Source organism: Monodelphis domestica, chromosome 4 (genome assembly GCF_027887165.1).
Source record: "Monodelphis domestica isolate mMonDom1 chromosome 4, mMonDom1.pri, whole genome shotgun sequence".
In the NCBI taxonomy this organism is placed as follows: Eukaryota; Metazoa; Chordata; class Mammalia; order Didelphimorphia; family Didelphidae; genus Monodelphis; species Monodelphis domestica.
Window position 1 is genome coordinate 96,411,605 of NC_077230.1, and position 23,786 is coordinate 96,435,390.

The 23,786-nt window shown below is 36.9% G+C and overlaps 1 protein-coding gene across 6 annotated transcripts in view; it reads left to right on the forward strand.

The window, feature by feature from the left end:
• The window catches only part of EPHB1 (EPH receptor B1), a 769,317-nt gene that overhangs the window by 282,829 nt on the left and 462,702 nt on the right, over window positions 1-23,786 (forward strand). For all 6 annotated transcript variants that reach the window (XM_007493906.3, XM_007493907.3, XM_007493908.3 and 3 more), the window contains exon 3: window positions 19,310-19,991. In XM_007493906.3, the coding sequence (XP_007493968.1) occupies window positions 19,310-19,991 (682 nt within the window). The remainder of the gene's footprint in view (window positions 1-19,309; window positions 19,992-23,786) is intronic.

Below are 23,786 nucleotides of genomic sequence, written 5' to 3' on the forward strand. Positions count from 1 at the left end.
TAAAAAAAATTTTACTCTTACTTTCTATCTCAGTATGAATTCTAAAACAGAAAAGTACCAAGGGCTAGGCAATCAGGGTAATGTGGCTTGCTAAATCACAGAGCTAGAAAGTGTCTGAGGCTAGATTTGAACCCAGGTTCTCCTAACTTTAGGCCTGATGCTCTGTCTACTGTGCTACTTAGCTGCCTCCATTATTTTACTTCTAAATCAAATCAGTTTTCATTGAGGAAGTAGGATTTGAAAAGCAATTTTTAAATGCAACTAAAGAAAATTTAGTGCTTTGAAAAGAAATACATCTCAATGGTATAGTCTCTCTCTATATCTGCACATATATATGTAATTTATATGTCTTCACAAATATGTGAATACATGCATACACACTCACATATTCCAAGTTCCCAAAGTCCATTTTATGGGACTCTTTCCTTATTGATTGAAATCAATGTCCCATGCTTATGTGAATGGTGGAGTGGAGTTGGCAAGAGCAGGATTGAAGAGAGATGTTCAGTCTTCTCCAGGTTTTCGTCAAGATTCAAGTAGTTTTGGGTCCTGTAATAACTCTAGTTACTTCCAATTTTGAGAAAGAAGATGGAAAATTACAGCTCTACTTCAAGTTGCTAAAGAAGAAGACTCTGGGAAGAAATCAACATGAGGAGAGCTGGCAGTCTCTGTCATGTCCCCATCCCTTGTTACACTAGAGACTTCAGGGGTCTTCCTCTTGGGTGAGATCTAGGACTCTCCATTGAGCTGAGTTACCTCACTCACAAGGAAAGTGCACTTTTCTTCTGTATTGTCTATAGATATTCTCCTATGTATACTTTCTCTAATTTATTTTTTCTATTGAATTGGATAAATGTGCTTCTTTGCTGTTCTTTCTGTGTTAGTTGTAGAACTCTTATCTAGTGGGAATGGAGCCAATGGGTCAGCAAGATGCCACAGTGGATAGAATAACCAGAAATGGAGTCAAAAAGAAGTGAATTCAAAATCAGACTCAGACATTTACCAGCTGTGGGACCTTGGAAAAGGCACTTAACCCTATTGGTCTCAGTTTCTTTATCTCTAAAATGAGCCAGAGAAGAAAACAGCAAACCAATAAAGAAAACATTATCTTTGCCAAGAAAACCACCAAATGGGGTCACAAAGATTCTAAGATGACTGAATGTGACTCAACAACAATGGGAAAGGTAAAGCTTCCTCAGAGGGGAGAGAGAAGCTTTAAGGTAGGAAGATAGAGAAAGGATAGAAGTTTTAGATACCATGAGGGGGATAACGGAGTCGAAGTAGAGATATGAGGTGGCAGGAATGAGTCTTTATTAATTATCAATGAGCCACAGCCAAGCTCTGATCAATGGACCATTCCGAAGGCCTTTACCAGTCCAGAGATCCAGATTTAATACCACACAGGTCGGAGAGATGATAGAGAAAGATTAGAGATGGAGCCTGGCCCAAGGCCCAGCAAGGACAGGAATCAGTGTGAGCTAGAAGGGAGGAAGAGCAGAAGAGAGAAAGGCAGAGCTGGCTGAGGCATATTTAATCTCTTTGATATGCAAAGATACTCAGTACATAGGGATGATTATCATTGGTTAATGACAAGATATAGGTGTGGTTTCTCTCAACCAGATGATCACAAAGAAACCTGTGTTCCCGCCTAACCTGGGAGAAGCTGGGGCCAAGGGTCAGAGGCTTTCCTAGCCACGTGCAATACTGAGTATGCTCAAGACTGAGCATGCTCTCTTCTAAGGCAATCTGTACATACCAACTGTTCCCTTGCCCATAGCTAGGGGTGGACTGCTACAAAAGGAGTCAAGCATATAAAACTTGAGTTCCTACTTCCCTTTGTTCATGAACAGTAATCAGAAGATTGAACCTGAAAATCACATCACTTAGATTAATAATATTTAAAAGTTCAGCAAACCTAAGTCTAACCTGGTACCTCATTTTTCTGAGAAGAGGGGATTGCCTAAACCTCTGCCCACTTCCTTCTCTTCCTGGCAGAAATTAAAACCTTCCTTGCAAAAGGGCATGGAATGGAGGGGAGTCTAGAGATGTCTCTTCTGCCTCCCTTTGAGTCACACAATGACACCATCATGCCATATGCGGGGGTCAGCCCTTTCAACATGTAGGATATAAATGTGTGTGCATAGATATCTATATGTTTACATATGCATGCATATAAATACACATATTGGATTGGCTGAAATATAGATTGTTCCTAAGCTTGAGTCTACATAACATAAAATGAGATCTCTTGGAAAAAATTATATGCATACACATTAAAAAATCTCATATGCACATATATTTATATATCTTATAATAATGATTACAGGTCACATCTAATTTTTATACAAGTCCAATTTAGAAGAAAAGTATAGCCTATTTTTATGTCAATGTGGGCTATAATTAATTTGATTAATCTAAATTGTCCCCAGTCACCTTATAACCTGGTAGTAAATTAATCACTTTGGGAGGTATATGGATTCTCTTAGTTCTACAGAATCTAGTTTAGCAAATCACTACAAATTTAAATATCAGAATTTAGAACATTAGAGGTCATTTAGTTCAACTTCCCCTCTAATTTTGTTGGTTAGAAATAAACACAGAAGTGTTAACTGACTTATCCAAATTCACAAAGACAGTAAAGAACACAGCTGAGATTTGAATCCAGATCCAAATTTTAAGCCCCCAAACTCTTATGAACTAAATGACATCATTAGTGAGGTATAGAATCTATGTCTGTATCTATGCCTATAACTGCATTATCTTCTGTACCTCCACCCACTCCAATACCTATGTCTATACCATCTATTTCTATATCATCTCTCTATATATACACATCAATATTTGTGTATTTGTCTGTGACAATGGATATATCTCTATTTTTATAGCTACAGATAAGCTTATATCTGTGGCATTAGTCGGGAGTGTTCAGGGTTAATTGTTAAACTTTTAGTGTAAGCATCTACAACTTGGAAATTGGTAGATACTAAAATTTAAGACTTGATTTCTTGTTTTGTTCTTCGTGTTAGAATTAAGAATGTAATGGAGAAAATGATGATGATTCAAATAATTCTTTAAAGTGTGTCACATTTAATTATTTTTCTGAAGAGCTGGTTGTTTAACATTTTCAGCATACCCTTGACTATTGCTTTATCTATTATGGCATAATGGATACAGAATTGGCATCAAGTCAGGAAGAAGAGGGTTCAAGTCCTACCTTTTACATGTATGTCCTCCATGATGCTGAGAAAGTGTCAATCTGAAACTGTAAGGGAATTTCCACATCTGGGAGTTCCTTATTTACAATGAAATTATAAGCCCAGTCACTATTTCTAGTTTTCTCAATAATAATTGTTCCTTTTTGTTTGCTTGTTTTCAGCATCCAATTTCACATAGCATCTCTTTTATTTCAGAACCAGTCTAGTTTTGTTTGGGCTTAAGATCCATTGATTCCTTGGCTTTATTGTAAAATATACCACAATTCAGTCTTCTGTATTAAATATAAAATAACTGAGTTTTTATTAATTTCTCATGTTTTTGTATATGTAATCTAATCCAGAAAGATAGTTATTTGCTCTTTGTGGCTGTAAATATATATATATATATATATATATATATATATATAATATTATATTTATAAACCCTTACCTTCCATCTTGGAACTGTGTATTGGTTCCAAGACAGAAGAGTGGTAAGGGCTAGGCAATGGGGGTTAAGTGACTTGCCCAGGGTCACAAGGTTGAGAAGTGTCTGAGGCCAGATTTGAACCTATGATCTCCTGTCTCTAGGCCTGGCTCTCAATCCACTTAGCTACCCAGCTGCCCCCTGGCTGTAAATATTTTCCAAATATAAGGGAAGGCAGATATTCTAGATATTCCTGCTATTGGATATTTATGTGACAATAGAACAGCTTTTAAAAGAATATTGGGGATTAGCTCGGTGGTATAGTGGGTAAACCACAAGGACTAGAGTCAGGAGGACCAGGGTTTGACCTCAGACACTTCCTAGCTGTGTGGCCCTAGGTAAATCACTTAAAATTGTATGCCTAGTCCTTGCCTTTGTGTCATAAGAGTTGTTACGAAGACAGAAAGCAAGAATTTTTAAAAGAAATATTACATCACAAGAAATTAGATTCTAGATATACATGTACATACCTCAACATGAAATCATTAAGTACTCCATTATCCCATGTTATTGATTAATTTGAAAATATACTTAGAAAGAAAAAAGAAATATTAACTCAAAAGTTTTTCATAGTAGTATTGATGCATGAAAATGGAAGCAACTCAATGTCCAATAGCAAAGGAATGTTTAAATAAATTATGGTAAATAAATTAATGGAATAGAAAATATAATGCAATTAAGATAGACATGTATGAGGAATACAAAAGAATCAAGAAAAGCCTTTTTTTAAGTAATGGAAAATTTTAAAAATGTATCTAGTAGTAACTATAATCTTATAAAGAAGAATAAATAAGAATAAGGTAAGGAATTAGGATGGGGACTTGGAGGGAGTGAGATGAATACCAAATATGTTATGGCAATTGATGTTCTTGTCTCATTGTGGTCAAAGCTGACGTTTGGTCCAGGTAAATATCTGGTCTAATATAAGGATCCAAGTCAGCCAGCATAGTACTCAACAAATATTTGTTCATTAATTCTCTTCTCTAAGTCAAATTAGCCCATTTATTTAAACTTTTTTTTTAATTGTGGGTTTTTATTCTCAAATCATTTAGCTATCTTTATACTATTCACAGAAGCCTGTATGACAAATTTGATTAAAACCAATCCCCTTTCAAAGGTAATGAATGATTAAACTATCTGAGAACATGGTTTCCAGAGATACTTAGTATTCTGCTTATTTTTTCCTGTTTATACTTATTAAAATTATAGAACTTCTTGCCTTCAAACTGTCTTCAGAACTTAGGGTCACTCCTGGTCACTAAGAGGCTTGGACAGAGACCCATAAGGGGAAAACAACAACTAACAAAACAACAACACAACCAACAAAAAGGACTCCAAATGCTACAGGATACACTAACAACCAATTCAGTCATTAGTAGTTCCCTCTGAGTTTGTAAAAAGGGATAGAAAACTTAGATGTTATTTATATCCTGGGTTTTTCACTTCAGCTCATGATCCTTCATCAAAGAACTAAATCAGAGATTTTTAGAGCCTGAGGGCTTTTTGAGACCATTTGGCACAATGCCCTTATTTTGTCGATGAGGAAATGAAAAGGCCCAGAGAAATCCAATGACTTGCCCTAAGTCACATAGATAGTGTGGGCACTAGCCACATAGATACATAAGTAATCAAGAGTAGAGGTAGGATTTCAAAGTAGGATTTCAGACTCCAGGGCAAAGACCTTTTCTACTGTATCATGGACTGTTTGTCAAAGACCAAGATTGCCCATGCCTTTTATACCACAAATAGAATGCAGAAATATTTATGTGGCAGAATAGGGATCTCAGTTGGCGACATATGGCAGCATGGAGTAGTGAATTGAGAGCTGGTCTTAGAACCAGGAAGAGTAGATTCTGTAAAGGTTAAATTTAATAGTTGGATGCAGTTTATTTACCAAAATAGAGGGGAAACAATAGAGTAGAGAAATGTGAAAGCCATTAGAGAAAATACCTATATTAGTCCTCAGCTAGGAGGGCTGGTAGTGAGTAATCACATGGCTTCCTCCAAGATGGAAGCTAGTCTCTTAGGAAACCAGGAAGGGAATCAGCCTTTTCACTCACTCAACCAAGTTGTCCAGGAGTCAGATTCTAAGTTTAAGTCAGAATCCACACTGTAATGAGGCTCCCTCAAAGACTATCTCCAGGAGACACTCTCCACAAGACTCAACTTCACCAGACTATCCCAGTGGAAGAATGTTGTGGCTTTTATGGTGATTTCCTATTCACGCCCTTCTTCACAGAGGCCAATCACAATTTCCAAAATTGTCATACCTCTCATCCTCTGAAGGTAGCAACTCCCCTACTAGGATTCATACCTTTGGATTCACATGTTTCTGAGGGTGTGAACTCTTAAAAGAATTCATAAGTTTTTGGCAGTTTGAGTTAGGAAAAGGGGTGGAGATCTTCTAAGTATCTTGCTGACTTCTCATCACTAAAGGTCTTCTTACTCCTCCTGGGAGTAAGAGTTTGTGGACTTCCCTTATTTACTTTTGTTGATTAATTCAAAAGTAGACAAAAGAGAGTTAATCCTGTCTTCAGTCTAGTGAGGTACTAAGGGTATTTAAGTTATTGTTATTTCAAAGTGTTAACTCAAACTAGGCAAAGAGAACAAAGGATTCTCTTTTCACAAGTGCAAACTCAGAATAGACAAAGAAAACCAAGAATTTCCTTTCACAAATCAAGTTCACCTTCTCACATACTGGCTTATAACCGTGGGCAAAGCATTTAACTTTTGGTATTTTGGAAAATTTAATAAGATTATAATTTTCAGAACAGTTGTTCTAATAGAGAGAATTTCCTCATCTGAAAACTCCTTATGTGGCTATGTCGTATGTAAAATTTAACAAAAAGATAAATTGAGACAATTTTCCTAGAAAGATAACAGTTTACTAATAAGACACTGAAACTATTAATAAAGAATGGGCCAATAATACTGCCTCTGGCCAAAGACTCTGAATTGAAGATATAACTCATTTTTTATAAGCATATAACAAAGAACAGAACAGAAATCATATCATTGGTTATGGGATTGATATGGGGTTAGGAATGGGATATATTAAAGAAAGTATATGTATAACCCACATAGATCTGAAGACCATCTCTCTATCTCTAGAGAATACTTTTATGAATTTATGGGTCCCAGATGCATTTTGATGTCACTGATAGGGACTGAAGTGTGTAGACTCACTGATGCCTGAGGTATTAGATAAGACCACTTTTTTTTAATTGCTAAAGATGGGACATGGCCAGTTAGTCCAGTTTCTCAAGGATATAAACCTTGCAAGAAATGCTGAGACATTGTTTTATGAGAGTTTTAAGAACAGAATTTTTCTTTAACTAATGGTGATTGTGGAAAAAACTTAAGTCTTTGGCATCTAACTTCAGAGATAGAGCTGAACCTTTGAACTTAAGGGCTTCTTCGCTCAGAGACAGAGAAGAGGCTTAGGTTTTTTACAAAAATATGGTTACAGAATAATATTGCTTACAGAGTAAAATCAAGTATAAAATGCATAAGCAATGTCTGATTTTGATAGATTAAATGACAAGTGTGTAGCTGGAGAAAACTTCAGGCAGAGATGACTTCAACTAAACCTTAAAGAGTGTGTTTTTACACATGATGATTGTAGCGAAAAGATTACTGGGTTGGATTTCAGGAGTTGGACTCTGGCCCCAATTAGTAGTAATAATACTTTGGCAGTCTGTTTTGTTGGTTTATTGATTAAAAGAGCATGGGTACATCTACCATGAAAACAGATTGCATCTTCTCTAATGCCTTCTTACTTTGTGTAATAATTGATAATTATTATTTAATTTAACTATAAATATTTTATAGAGAAACTATTTGACACTCTGTCAACCTTCTTGTTCTCATAATATCTTTGGGGGTATTAATGTACTGCTCTCCCCATATATTGTTGCTTAGTCTTAGTATATGATTGATTCCATGTGTCTTAAATAATATCGCTTATGCCATTTGATATATATCACTCCTTGTTTGTAACGTGCTGCATCTGATATAGACCCACCTGTCTATCCATCACCTTTTAGGATATGTTATTAGTTTTTTTGAGATCACAATTCTTAGTTTTGGTATTAAAGAGCTAGGATTTTTCAGAACTTAGAAATTTGGAGTTCTTTAAAACATTGCATCAGTTCCTAAAAGTGTGATCCTATTAGGACTAATCTTCCTCTTTAAATAAATCCTGGACCTAGATAATTGTTTATTTTCTGTGTCTATCATATATATATATATATATATATATATATATATATAAATAAAGGTTAATTGGTGATGCTCAATTCAATCTTGGAAGTCCATTGTCCATCAACTTTGTTTTTCCAATTTGGATTATTAGACTAATATTTTTCTCACTGCTATGAATTTCACTAAGGAGACAGTAACACATTTGGGTTTGATAATATTAATACAATCATTTATCAATAGAAAGATTTGGAAATAACATCAGTAGGAAACCCATCTTTTGGTTGGCCTTTCCTAAGAACATTTTTTATAGTACTGGTGAATATCCTATTTAGCACTTTGCTAATTCACTGAGTGAATTTCTTTCTGTAGTTGCACTTGTTATAGATTCTTGCATAATTTTAACACGCACGAGAAAGATACATTGTCTGAGAAGAGCTTTCGAAGCTGTATTTTATTCTAGTGAATCATATGCTTTCTTAAAAATCTACAAAAAGAGCCAGATCACATTCTCTGAACTCTCTGAGTTAATTGTATTACTATAAAGATGTGGTCTATTGTAGACTATAAAATATGAACATCTGCCTTTTCTCATATGAGGCATATTGCCATTAATGATGCATCAACTATACTCATTGATGATTTTACTATATGAGAAAGAAAAGGTATGGATAGGCAGCTATTGATGTCTCTACAGTCCCATTTTTCCTTATAAAAATGTTTTCCTTTTGTTTGTGTTTTTCTTCTGGTATATTTAAAATTGTGTCATCTCCAGTGCAAATTTCTCCTGCAGTGTTTCTCTTATCTATATAATGAGTATGTTGGAGTAGACTTAGAATTTTCCAGGGTTCCTTCTGGCTCAAACAGCATATAAGTCTGTGATTGTGTTTGGCAAGTCCTATCTTTTCTTTCCAATTTCATCTTTTTAATCACTTCCACTATCTTTGCCAGTAAGAATAAATCACTGTAAAAATTTGGTTAGATTTGCTCTATTTTTGTATCTGTTTATTTATTGTTCTCCTTTGAGTGTCATTGATAAGTGCTCTTGGGATAATCTGTCTCAATTGGGTTTCATTCCAAATTCTCTGGGGAATGTCCCCCCCCCCTTTCTCTGCCTTCCATGATTTTGTGAGATTATGCTATTTTAGTCTTCTTTGTGGTGCATTACAAATGAGCTTTTATTTTTTGTGACCTCAGGAGTGATCACTGTAGTCACTCAAAATTATATCATTCCACCTTATCATTGAGTATATTATTTTCGTGGTTTTGCTTACTTTACTCTGCATCAGTTCATGTAAGTCTTCCTTTTAATTTCCATAGTCATCTCTTAATTTCTTTTGTCATCATTTCTCTTAATTTCCATAGTTACTATTTTTATGGCATAATAACATGCTATTTTATAAGTTACATAATTTTTAAACTATTTCTTAAATAATGGAGGCCTAATTTTCTATCCAGGATTTTGCTATCACAGAAGTGCTTCTGGAAATATTTTTGGAAATATGCAGCCTTCCTTTCTGTCTTTCGTCTCCTTGGTGACCCAGAAATGGTCAAAGAATGTGAATAGTTTAGTGACTTTTTTTTTACATAATCAGGCAGCTGGAACACTGTAAAATATAATATAATCAGGGAAGAAAGTGCTACCTTTGGAGTCAAGAAGACATGAGTTCAAATCCGACCTCTGACAATAATAAGCTATGTAACCCTGAGCAAGCAATTTAACCTCTTTTAGCCTCAGGTTACTCACTTATTCACATGCTTGGGGTAGACATTCTCCTAAACCACAGAGAGGTTTAAGACCTGTAGGTTATCTTCAACCTGGTTTATCCTATCTGCTGAGATGGTTTTACCTGGATGTATCCTCTGTTCATGCTACAACTTCTTGGAGCCACCAATGATAGTTGGGTGAAAGGTGAACACCAAAGGGAGACAAGCAGCCCTCATAATTTTAGTGCAACCATTTATCAATAGAATGATATGGAGATACCATCCATAGGGAATCCATCTTTTGGTTGACTTTACTAAGAACATTTTCAATAGCATTGGCAAATACCTTATTTGACACTTGACTGAATCACAGAGTGAATTTCTTTTTGTAGTTGCACTCATTATAGAGTCTTGCATAATTTTAATACAAACATGAAACATACCTGGCTTGAGAAGAGCTTTCAATGATGCCTTTTGTGCCAATGTATCAAATGCTTTCTTAAAAATCTTTAAGGACTTGATAAATCCTTACACCAGAGGTGCTAATTCTCCCTGAACACCTTATACCACTCTGGTAAAATGATAGAATGAGAGTAATTTGTTCCAATGGCCAAGAAATCAGCTGAAGCAGATGCTGTGGAGTACCTAGAGTTTTGTCAGACATTGAAGATGCACAGATCATCACCAGTTATTCTGAATTTTTCTTTCCGCTAGACTTCAGTGACATTTTTCTTTCAAAAAAATTTAATATCAAATTTCTACATAAGTTTTCTGAATTTATATGATCCATATTCTCTCTCTTCTGACAAGCAATTCAATCTGGATTATCCATGTATTATCATGCAAAACATATTTCCATATGTTTTGTTTCCATATTCCATTTTTGTAAGTGAATAGTCTATAGAACCAAAATTCTCAAATTTATGCCCAAATAAACAAGTGATAAATCAGATGTTCCGACCTGCATTCTTACTCCAAAAGTTCTCTCTCTGGAAGTAGATAGCATTCTTTGTCATAAGTCCCTCAGAATTGTCCTAGATTAATGTATTGCTGTTAATAGCAAAGTCTATCAAATTTGACCACGCATTCCACAATGTTGCTGTTACTGTGTATAATGTTCTCTTGGTTCTATTTATTTCATACTGTATCAGTCCATGAAGGTCTTTCCAACTCTTTCTGAAATCATTCCTTAAAGGACAATAGTATTCCATCACGATCATATACCATGATTTGTTCAGCCATTACCCAATTGAAGGACATCTAATTCTTTGTCACCACAAAAAGAGCAGCTATAAATATTTTTGGACAAACAGATCCTTTCCTATTTTAAAAATCTTTTTGGGATACAGACCTGTGTAAATGAAGATATTTGAGAAGTAACAAGTGGATCTCAGTTGATTGGCGTTTCACAAAGGTCTGGGTTCCTTTTCTTTTTGAAGATGCATTTGTCATTGCCTGATATGTTCATTTACGCCTAGTAGCAGTATTACTTGATCAAAAGGTGTGCATTCTTTAATAGCATTTTGGGCATAATTCCAAACTGCCCTCCAGAATGGTTGGATTAGTTTATAACTCTTCTAATAATGCATTAGTGTACCAATTTTGCCAAATTACCCCCAATATTTATCATTTTCCTTTACTGTCATATTAGCCAGACTGATAGGTGTGAGATGGTACCTTAGAGTTGTTTTAACTTGAATTTTTTTAATCAAGAGGGATTTAGAAAATTTTTGATATGGTTAATGACAGCTTTGATTTTTTCATCTGAAAACTGCCTATTCATATCCTTTGACCATTTATTAATTGGGAAATGACTTGGATTCTTATAAATTTGACTTAGTACTTTATGTATTTAAGAAATTAGACCTTTATCAGAGAAATTTTTTTTTATTTTCCCCAGTTTGTTGTTTCCCTTCTAATCTTGGTTGCATTAGTTTTGTTTGTACAAAACCTTTTTAATTTAATATAATCAAAATTATTCATTTTATATGTTGTATTGTTTTCTTATTATTTGGTCAAAATTCTTATTATTTGGTCAAAATCTCTTATTTGGTCAAAATTCTTCCCTTCTCCATAGATTGACAGGTAAACTATTCTATGTTCCCCTAATTTACTTATATAACTCTTTATGATTAAATCATATACCCATTTTGACCTTATCTTGGTATAGGGTGTGAGATATTGATCTAAACTTAATTTTTTCCATACTATTTTCCAATTTTCCCAGTATTTTTTGTCAGATAGTGAATTTTTATCCCCAAAGCTGATATTTTTGGGTTTATCAAGCACTAGATTGCTGCGATCATTTACTCCTAATCTACTCCATTCATCTACCCTTCTATTTCTTAGCCAGTACCATTTTTTTTTGATGATTGTTGCTTAAGTTTAAGAGCTGGTACTTTTAGGCCACCATCCTTCATGTTGTTTTTTTTTTCATTAGTTCCCTTGATATTCTTGACCTTTTATTCTTCAAGATTAATTTGGTATTATTTTTTCTACTATAAAATAGATTTTTGCTAATTAAATTGATATGGCACTAAAAAAGTAAATTAACATAGGTAGGATTGTCATTTTTATGTATTAGCTTAGCCTACCCATGAGCAATTAATGTTTTTCCAGTTGTTTAGATTTAACTTTATTTGTGTGAAAAGTGTTTTGTAATTATGTTCATATTGTCTTGGCAAACAGTATTCTCTATTATCTAGAATGATTTTAAATGGAGTCTTTCTTTCTAAGTCTTGCTGCTGAATTATGTTGGAAATATATAGAAATGCTGGTGATTTATATGAGTTCCTTTTGTATCCTGCAACTTTACTAAACTTCTTAATTATTTCAACTAGCTTTTTAATTGATTTTCTAGGATTCTCTAAGTATACCATCATATCATCTGCAAAGAGTGAAAGTTTCCTCATTGCCCACTTTAATTCTTTCAATTTCTTTTTCTTCTTTAATTGCTAAAGCTAACTTTTCTAGTACAGTCTTCAATGACTTTAAAAGAATGAGGACAATTACTTTGTGCAACGCTGCCTCACTTAAATCCAATTCACACATAAGTTAAGATATTTTCCCTATGATGTCATTATTCTTTGAAATGAAGGATAAACAACAATTCACTTATTAAATGGGGATTAGTAACACCTAACTACCAAGGTTGTTGTGAGGGTCAAATGACATAAGATATGTAAAATATTTTTCAAATTTTAAAGTGCTATTTAAATAATACTTAATATTAGTTGTAGTAGTAGTAATTTTTAGAAGAATAATGAAAACAAATCATAGCTCCATTTAGAGCAGTGTTAGCTTAAGTATTGGCACAAGTGCAGAGTCACACTGGGGAGCTGCTCCGTTCCCAGTCTTCTCAGTAGCTGAGTACATTTTTTGCATGCCCCACCCCTCTGTCCAGCCACCCAAAGAGAGCACTTCTTCCCTCAGCTCTTTGGGGTAATGGAGGGAGGGGCTTACAGGCAGCTTGAAATTACAGTCTGGGCATTCAATCTTGAAAACCTTTACCAATACTGATCAAGAGTATAAAGGTGCCTACATTTCCCACAGTAGCTCCAAATTGGCTATTTCTATTCTCCTTCCACCCTAATTTTGTCATTTTTCTAGGTGCAGATAAATCCTCAAGGTTTTAAACATTTTTATTCTATTATTATTTTTAGTGACTTGACTAAATCTTTCATGTTGGTGTTGATACACACATTCTTACTAGTTTTAACATTTAAATATTCCCATTCATTTCTCACTTGCTTAAAATTCTTCCATAAAATGTCAGTATCTTTTGATTAGTTATCTGTTGGAAGTAAGAACTAGATTAAGTAGAGCCTCAAATGTAAGGCCAAGGAGTTTATGTTTTTTATGGTATTATTACTAGAGAGCCACTATAGGTTCTTGAATAGGGATATGTCATGGTCTAGCTTGTGTACATTATTTTAGGAGGGGAATAAGAATTTATATAATACCTACTGTGTGCCAGGCATGGTGCAAAGCACTTAATGAATATTGTTTGAAATGTATTTGTATTGGGAATTGAGAAAACAAAGAATGAAGAGCTGTGGTGACATGTTGGGAATAACAATGGCCTTGGAGAGGCTTTGGTGCCAGATAGAATGTTATGGATGCTTTTAGAATGAGTGGGATCCACATAGGGCAGCAAGTGTGTGCTTCTTCAAAAGCATCCCCCACACCAGTTCTTCCACACTGAGTGACTAGTGGCTTTCTGTCTGTCTCTCTGTCTGTTTCTCTGTCTTTGAATTTTTTTTCTCTAACTCTGTGTCTCTCATATACATACATGATATCCACATGATGTTTGATGGACTCTATAAATGTGAGTGACTGCCTACTTTGGTAATATTAGTGTAGAGAATGTCAAGAAGAATTGTATGATCCTTTAAATTACTGGATGAAATCCTAGTCTTTGGCTACCTAGAGAACTCAAATATCTGAACTTCGAACAGTACTCTCACTCAGTAGGGCATTAAGAACAAACATCAATTTAAAAAATTAAAAATATAAAAAGAAAAAAGAGTAAACTTCAAACAAAGAATTAGCAGTCACAGATCACAAACTAGATGAGCCAAAGATTAATGGCCAAAGAACATCATGTACCATTAGAATGAGCTCTTCCTGGATGTGCTGGACAGTGAGCTGAAGGGCAGGAGGAAGTGTCCCTATGGCAGCTCTATGTTAAAGGACTATTTGAATGTCAAACTTTAACTTGGAGTAGAAACTTTCTCTGAGAACAACCATGGGTCTAGATGTCTTTGTTGAGAGCTTGGTGTGAGGACCTTCTTTATTGGTCCAGAGCTTTCCTAAAGCTTTTGTTATCCTGTTAAATTAAACCCTGACTTACTTGAAACAAATAAGAGAGAAGGCATTAAGCTGCCCTCCAAACATTCTTGATTGGTTCTCTGTATACTAACATTCTGAATTCATTTTATTCTGTGGACCAAAAGAGATTTTGTATATGTACTTATATATGTTTGTATAGGCTTATATGCTTCTATACTTATATATATATATATATATATATATATATATATATATTTATCCATAGTAGGCATATAATCACATGTATATATAACATGTTCACATAAATTATGCATGTAATATATGTATATATATTTATATATGGATGCATATGAGAGAGATGGGGAGAGACAGAGACAGAAACAGACAGAGAGACAGAGAGAGGGAGAGGGAGACAAAGAAAAACAGAGAGACAGAGAGAGAGAGGGAGAGGGAGACAGAGAGAAGCAGAGAGAGACAGAGAGAGAGGGACAGGGAGACAAAGAAAAACAGAGAGACAGAGAGAGAGAGGGAGACAGAGAGAAACAGAGAGGGAGTCAGGGAGAGAAAGGAAGAGGAGAGGAAGAGGGAGAGGGTGATGGAGAGGGAGAGGGACATGAGGAGAGGGAGAAGAGGAGAAAAATTAAAGAAACCACCTAGTATATCCCAGTGTCTGTTAGTGTGAAACCCTATGATTGTCTTTTCCCAGTCAGAAGGGAATGATTTTACCATCTCTTATCCTTAGCTCTTTGTTTCAGAAACTAGAACTTTTGCTCTTCCTAATTTACATGCAATGTTCCCTTAGCAACCATTACATACAGAATCAGATACTTTTGCTCTCTGATAGATTTGCTTTTGGGTTATAAAAATCAAGCTTACCAGAACATAACACATTTAGCAAGAAGATAACATGGATTTTAAATAGGAATATAAACTGGTTTCTCAATAGCTAAGGAATCAGTAATAAATTCAAGAAAGTGGCAAAGGCCCAGTTGAACTGCATGATGTGAATGCATATTGGGTCACATCTGTATGCTTATGTCTTTCCGTGGTCTGGGAAGTGGAGCAAAAATTATTATTGGGAGAATGATCAAGATGATATGAGAATGTAGGATGGTAGCAAAGGTAGCAATAATGGATCTGACCAAGAATCATAGGTTAGGTAGGGATTCTAATGTAGTTAAGAAGGAAATACTAATGTGAAGAAGTGGGACTGCTTAGAGAGAGAAGGTCCTGGTGTGGATGAAGAAGAGGTCCACTAGGTTTGGGAGAGCAGGAGATTTGGCAGAAGTAATACTGACTATTTATTTAAAAGGTTGCAAGGCTGACACTCAGTTTGTGTTGATTCCCTTGTTGTTATTTTAGCTACAATTAGGATAGCCTGTAATTAGGTAAAGAGAGGTGCCTTGATTATTGTCTCACAATTAAAAAAATTAGACACTTAATAAACACAGTTAACTAAAGAAAGAAATAATATATTTCCCCACTCAATTATAATTGTTTTATATTATAACAATCTTTATTAAAACAGCTAAACATAAACAAACATATAATATTTTAAAATAACATGACAAGTTTCTTTCTTTCTTTCTTTCTTTCTTTCTTTCTTTCTTTCTTTCTTTCTTTCTTTCTTTCTTTCTTTGTTTTTTTAACTTGACAAGTTTTTAAGAGAAATAAATGATTAAAAATTGGTACCTCTCAAATTGTTTTTTAATAATCCTTACTTTTTATCTTAGAATCAATACTGTATATTGGTTCTAAGGCAGAAGAGCAGTAAGGGCTAGACAATGGGGCTTAATTGATTTACCCAAGGTCACACAGCTAGGAAATATCTGTGGCCACATTTGAACTCAGAACTTCCCAGCTCTTAGTCTACTGAGCCACCCACCTTCCCCTCTCAAACTGTTTTTTTTTAACTATTATGAATTTTAATAAAAACTTAAATCTTTCTCCTTTTACCTTTGCAATTTTAAAGAGAAAAATGCTTAACTCCTTTCAACTATTTAACTTTGCTGTTGATAGCCCCTTGGGCTTGCATGTTACTTTCTAGTTTTTTTTTTTTTTATTAAAAATAGCCAGCATTTATGTGACATGTTTAGGTTAGCAAAACATTTTACCAATATGAACTCATTTTATCCTCACAACCACCCTTGGAGGTGGATGTTATTATTATTCCCATTTTTTAAAAGACGATAAAATTGAAGCAGAGGTTAAGTGATTTGTCCAAAGTCACACAGCTAGTAAGTGTCTGAGGTCAAATTTGAACACAGGTCTTTCTTGACTTCAACTCTCATATTCTGTCCACTGTACCATTTAGTTACAATTAAATTCTCCATAGTTTCCCTCCCAATTGCGATTTTGCTATTCAACTTTCCTTTGGTCAGTTATAACGAGAAAGAAATAATCATGGCGGAAGAAAGGCTTCAGTCTCTTTGCCAGTACTAGTAACCCATCTTAAGAGTTGCTTAGTCTATGGAATCATTCCTTTTACTATTTCCCTTTCTTTACTGCATTGCTTTATTTTTATTCATGTATTATAAAATAAAAAGAAGACAGCCTCCATATCTCACCCAGAAGTGCCCTTCACCAGCCTGATCCTACCATGAATCGGCAAAGGACACTAAAGTTGTTTTATTCCAACTGGGCTGGTTTGCCCCTCCCTAGACAAGTCACCCAGGGTAGGGATGAAGCTAAAATCAGTTAAGAGATGCAAAGCACTTTGCAAGCCTGAAACTATTCTATAAAGGCTAGTAGTTGTTATATTATTATCCTACAGTCACCAGACCCCTAGTCTGTGATGAATTCATTCCCTAAGCCTTCTACTCTACTGCTGAGCTCAAGTAATGTTTACAGGGCAATACAGGGATGTGCTGGGAAATGTTTAACAACCAAGAAAAAAATGTATGCACATGCACTTTTTAATCTGTATTATTAACACTTTTTTAAGTCTAGACAATCAGCAAAATAATAAATCAGACCCCTATTTGCAGCAATTGTTTATTTCTAAGGTATATATGCTCACACTAAAAATTTAACCATTAGGCTTTTGCTGCTTGTTAGAGCTGGCCTCATCATACCCCCATAGTTAACACATTGGTACTCAGAGTATACAGTTGACACTCTAGTCTAACCCAATGCAGCTCATAACTTCCAGCTAAAAAAAAAATCACCAGCTTCAGCATCCTTGGGAGCAAGGACCACAGGCTTCTGGTCCCATACCCAGTCTCTTATTAAGTCAATTCAAACGGAAAGATCACCACCATCAGAACCTCCATGAAGCCTTTTTTTTTTAAACAATCATAGAAATTTTTTATTTTTCAGCCACTGGATCATTTTCTCTAACTTTCATTCTCCATTAGATACTTGCTTGAAATGTGCATATTTGGTACCGTTTAAGGGTGTTCATTAATCATTTCTATGAGGCTGGCAGTCCTCCTACAACTTGTTCAGTCTACCATCTGAAAAGAGCCACAAACTCTAACTGAACCAGAACACCACTTAAAAAATCTTAAAAGAATTCATCCAGTTTTTAAAATAGACATTAAAAAATGGTTTTTACCACAACCGATAAGATGGTGGATGGAGAATGGAGTCCATGTAAAAAATCTCCAGTCACCTGATAGAGATGATGAGATCCAGCTGTGGTTGTGTGGGTCTGGGACTGATGGGCTGTGAACTTAGACATCAGCAGTGTCAAGAAGCAAAAGTTTATAGGGGCTGGAATAACTCCTTGTTGTCTCTGTGGAAAAGAGAAACAGAAGAGAGGCTAAAGCTGCCGAGTGAGGGATGCATGTATGTTAGATCTAAAGAAGACCATTCCAACTTCAAGATGAGTTATGTTTTGGAACGAATAACACAGAGATATTGTGGAATCTACTCCCCTAGAGACCTTTAAAGCCAGGGAAGGTTTTCACTGTCTGAGATGATTTAAGCCTGGTCCTTCCTGGAGGCAAAGAGCATGATCTGCAACAAATTTTTATTGAACTGCACAGTTTTCACCACCACAGGCCTTGACTTCTTAAAAAAATTTTAACTACTTATGAATATAAAATTATTTTTAAAGCTATAACAATATAAATGTTTTTAAAAGCTTAAAAACTCAAATCATTCCTCTTCCTTACATCTTGCTCCTTCCACTGTCATATCCCTCCCCCCTCCCAAGTTCAGGTCCTTGGACCCTGAGCCATGAAGAGACTCTAAAGTGTAGAAGAGTCCATGGTAGAAAATGTAGCTATTTTACTGTTTTGCAGTGTAGGTTGGTTTGGGAAACACTGGACAGAAATGGCTACCGGTTGGTTACTGTGTTAACATCCCTCAATGATAATGATGTAGATCTTGGAAGAGAGGAAACTCTTTCTCAAAGTACTTTAGGTTTTATAGCAGGATAAAAGATCCATTCATTTGCTGTTGGTTCTATTGTTCATTCATTCATTCATACATATAAAAAGTATTTTTTTAATAAGTGCTGTGCTAAATTCTGAGAGAGGCACAAAGTTTAAGACTTAGTCCTTGGCAATTTGGAGCCTTACAGTCCAAGGAAAGGACACGGTTATTTTATTATAACATGCAATATTACATGATCACCATGTTAAGGAAGTTATCACGGCACAGAGGAAGGAGAACTGGATTTGGAGTCAGGGAACCTGTGTTTGAATCCTGATGCTATTATTAAGTGCCTAATTCTGAGGCTATTAAATATTGGGAGGGGAGGATCTTATTTTTTCAAGTATAAAAAGAGGTAGTTGCTCTGAATGATTTCTGAAATCTTTTCCAACTTTTAATTTATGATCCTTTGGTCTGCTGAAATCTCTCTTAAGATGCTCTCTAGGCTTAGAATTCTATGGTCTTTTTCTCTCTCATGGTCTCTCACTGTCTTTTTTTCCCCTCTCTCTCTCTATGTCTCTCTCTCTCTCTTGGCATCCACTCTGTGCAGTGGGAAGAGGTCAGTGGCTATGATGAAAACCTGAACACCATCCGTACCTACCAGGTATGCAACGTCTTTGAGCCCAACCAGAACAACTGGCTGCTTACCACTTTCATCCATCGGCGAGGGGCCCACCGTATCTACACAGAGATGCGCTTCACTGTGAGGGATTGCAGCAGTCTCCCAAATGTTCCTGGTTCTTGCAAAGAGACCTTTAACCTCTACTACTATGAGACAGACTCAGTCATTGCCACCAAGAAGTCTGCCTTCTGGACAGAGGCTCCCTACCTCAAAGTGGACACTATTGCTGCTGACGAGAGCTTCTCCCAGGTAGACTTTGGGGGAAGGTTGATGAAGGTTAACACAGAAGTGAGAAGCTTTGGGCCCCTCACTCGGAATGGCTTTTACCTGGCTTTTCAGGATTATGGGGCGTGCATGTCTCTCCTCTCTGTCAGAGTCTTTTTCAAGAAGTGCCCCAGCATTGTACAGAATTTTGCAATTTTCCCAGAGACTATGACTGGGGCTGAAAGCACATCTCTGGTGATTGCTCGGGGAACGTGCATCCCCAATGCGGAGGAGGTGGATGTCCCTATTAAACTGTATTGCAACGGGGATGGAGAGTGGATGGTACCAATTGGGCGATGCACCTGTAAAGCTGGCTATGAACCTGAAAACAATGTAGTCTGCAAGGGTGAGTCTGATTTGAGTCTCTCTAGATGACTTTGGGATTTTATTTGTTGCCCAGGTAAAGGCAATGATGTCTTTTCATTGTTTATCTGCCTCTCAAAACAGGAGCAAAAGCAAAGTAAATGAGAAGCCAAATATCACTAAGTAAAGCTTCTGACAATCCCCTCTTCCCTTCCAGCATATTCACATCATTAGGGATTATTTTATATAATTAGCTCTTTTAAAAAAAACCTTACCTTCTTTCTTGGAATCAATATTGTGTTAATGGTTCCAGGGTAAGGGCTAGGCAATGGGAGTTAAGTGACTTGCCTAGGGTCACACAGCTAGGAAGTGTCTGAGAATATAACCAACTCCTGATTATCCATTCTAATATAAGAGAAAAATTGCTTAGCTACTCCCATAGATGTATTATTATATATATGATATATGTATAATTGTTATATATACTATATGTATAGTATTTTAAATAATTCTTGAGAGGTAGGGTAGTGTAGTAGATGGCAAATGAAGAAAAAGGGTACTAGAGAGCTGGCTTCAAAGTCAGAAAAACCTAGCTTCAAGCCTTGTCTCTAACACATATCAGCTGAGTGATCTGGGCAAGTCACTTAACCTGTCAGTGTCCTGGGGATTTCTCTAAGTCTAAGAATTACAGAGCAGGTGTTGATCTACATCTCTAGGAGGAATTTCCTCACGAGGATCTCTCCACACTCATGAAATCAGGGGGCTGGCTTTAAAAAAAAAAGAATATTATATGCATCCTTTACATGAGGCTTTTATGTGCCCTGTGAGATGCAGTGGTAGAGACTCACATCCAGTCAGGCATGCTTATACCACCCTCTCCCCCATCCTAAGTCTTATGTTACAGCCACTGGTTGGGCTACAAGGTGGCAGACTTCTAGCACCATGGACAAGTTACTTCTCCTCTCCCTTGATAAATCTGTGGTCTCATTGATGTGGTCACTTCCTCCACCAGGGAAGATTTCAGCCAACCCTGCACCTTCCCATCCTGTAGGATCCTTGTCAATTACAAATTCTCTGTACAACTGAGGTTCTTGACCTTTTGGGTTTGTCATGGGTTGTCTTTGCAGTCTGCTGAAACCCATTGACTCTTGCTCAAAAAATGATGTTAAATACCCCAAATAAAATGCACAAGGATACTAAGGAAACCAAACCTGTTGAAACACAGTTATCGGAATATTAAGAAACAAGTTCATGGACCCCAGGTCCAAAAAGGACCGCTTCTATTGAGAATCTCTCCAGCGTGCCAGAAGTTGTGGCTTTCTTGCAGTATTTGGGTCGTCCATCTGTTACCACTTAGATATTACCCCTTGGTATATGTACATATAGGTTGTATATGAATAATTGAGAGGAAACTGTATTGGAAAGGAGTTTTAGCATAATCCCACCAGGTTCCAATAGCAATGATTACCCTAAAACTATTACAGTAAATGGTTGGCTCATCATTCTGCTCCAAAAGGTCTCTAGGAGGTCTTGGGGTCAGGTTATTAAGAGGAAGTTTTACTTTATTGTTGTTTCCTTCTTCCCCCTGGGATTTAGACAAAAAGAACAAATGGCTTACACTAAAGGGGGCAAGTGCTATGCATTGTCACAAATTCCATTCCTGAAAGCTATGCAGGATGGTAAATTGACTGGTGAGGACTGAAAAGCCAATTTCAGTGCATGGGTATAACTACGACATTTTTCCCTAAGCAACTTTACTCACAACTCTATAAGCAGATACTACTTTGCTACAAATGAAAAAAAAAATGAACTCATTCAGTTGTTCTGTGGTTGAAAACATTGGAGATATGGATGGAGATTGCATAGGCTCTCCTTCTTGATATCTTTCTGGGAAGCCATGGCCAGGAAGTTCTGTGAAATTAGCACTGGGTGAGGTGGGAAAGGCTGGCAGTAGTCAAAGCTGAAGAACAAGCTAGATTCTAGTCCCCTTAAAAGCCCATTTACTTCTGCCACACAAGCCTTTTGGTTTACTGAGGGATTCTCAGTGTGGCACTAATATGCTGTCACCTCTGACTCCCTTCTCCCTTCCACACCAAAAAAATCCCTTCTGTTTTCACCCTCTTTATTGTTGCCGGGGATTTAATTGCATCTGCACAATGTGTACCTAAGTTACTTTTATTGACTCTTTTTTTTTTCCCCATTGGACCAAAGAGTCTTTAGTCCTTTTCTTTTTCTCCTCCTTCCTACCCCTGTGTTGTCTGCACAGCTGAAGTCCCCAGGCCAGCTCTTGTATTTCCTTCCTTGTTTATTTTATGCAAACACTGAGGAGAGGCTTCCAGCCCTGGAATAATAATGGATGTCAGTTTAGACATTCTATGGCTGCCACTAATTGCCTGGGCTGGGGCAGCTTATGTATCCCAAGTCTCTGAGAAAATTGAATCTGGCTTTGGGGTTACTATTGAACTTCTGTTTATGTATGTGAATGATGAGAGAGAGAGAGAGAGAGAGAGAGAGAGAGAGAGAGAGAGAGAGAGAGAGAGAGAGAGAGAGGGAGGAGAGAGAGAGAGAGAGAGAGAGAGAGAGAGAGAGAGAGAGAGAGAGAGAGAGAGAGAGAGAGAGAGGAGAGAAGAGAGAGAGAGAGAGAGAGAGAGGGAGAGAGAGAGGGGAGGAGAGGGAGAGGGAGAGGGAGAGGGAGAGGGAGAGAGAGGAGAGAGGGAGAGAGGGAGAGAGGGAGAGAGGAGAGAGAGGAGAGAGAGAGAGAGAGGGAGAGAGGGAGAGGTGAGAGGCTAGAGGTGGTGATGGTGATGGTGGAGATGCTCCAAGCCAAGTCACCAATCAATACAGACTTTTTTAACTGGCCCAATTTGGGATCATAAGGCTTCCCTTTGTTCTCCTGGGGTCTGGGGGTGGGATAGATTCAAGTCCTCCTTTGTGGTATGTCAATGCTGAGGTTGGAGCTGGGTCTGGAAAACCCAGCACAGCTAGGCTGATCTCTTAAAGGAGCAGAGCAGGTGCGGCAGCTGCCACACAGACTTTTAAAAGCAATGTTTGTGATTTTCCCAGCTTCAAAGACTTACCCAGGACCGCACTGGCTGGCTGGGCCTTTCATTTTTCTCATTATTTCCTGAGCAAAACGGCAGGAATCAGATCAAGCATTGATTGGTTCTGATTTAATTGGGATTCTGGGAACAGGGCTCCGTTTCTTTTGGCTAATTGGAAGTTTTCTCTCTTTTGGGTTCTGCTGTCCGAGCTGCTGGCTTGTTACCTCCTGACAAAATCCTCGGAGGGCTTATGTGTACAAATATGTAAATCTTGTTGCTGAATCCCGCCCGCCCCCACCTCTCCCCTGCGAGTTTAGCTATTCCCTGTCTAGGCTATTGTGACTGCGGCACAAATTATCTTTCTTTTACAATTTATAACAAAATTGTTGAAGGTGGAAAGGAGGGAGACGCAGTCAAAAACCAGAAACCTTCCTGATTTGCCACTTCAAAGCCACAGCAAGGCAATGTTTCCATCGCATTCTTTTCTTCTTTAAGCTTTCTGGGTGTCTTTTGTCTTTTACACATCAGTTATTTCCCAATATGCTCTCCCCACTGAGCCCTTCTATAACAAAAGAAAGCTAGTTTCTGAAATGGGTCAGCAAAGCAACGCCATCTGACAGTATATGCCACATTCTGCTCACATAGTCACCCACCTCCTTGTCCAGGCAAGGAGACAATGCTTTTCCCGATCTCTTCGGGAACCAAGGCTGGTCCTTGCATTAATCAGAGTTTGGTTAGTTAGTGAGGTTTCTTGATGCTGAAATTTGGAGTGGAAAGTGAGGGAGGGGCAGAATCCA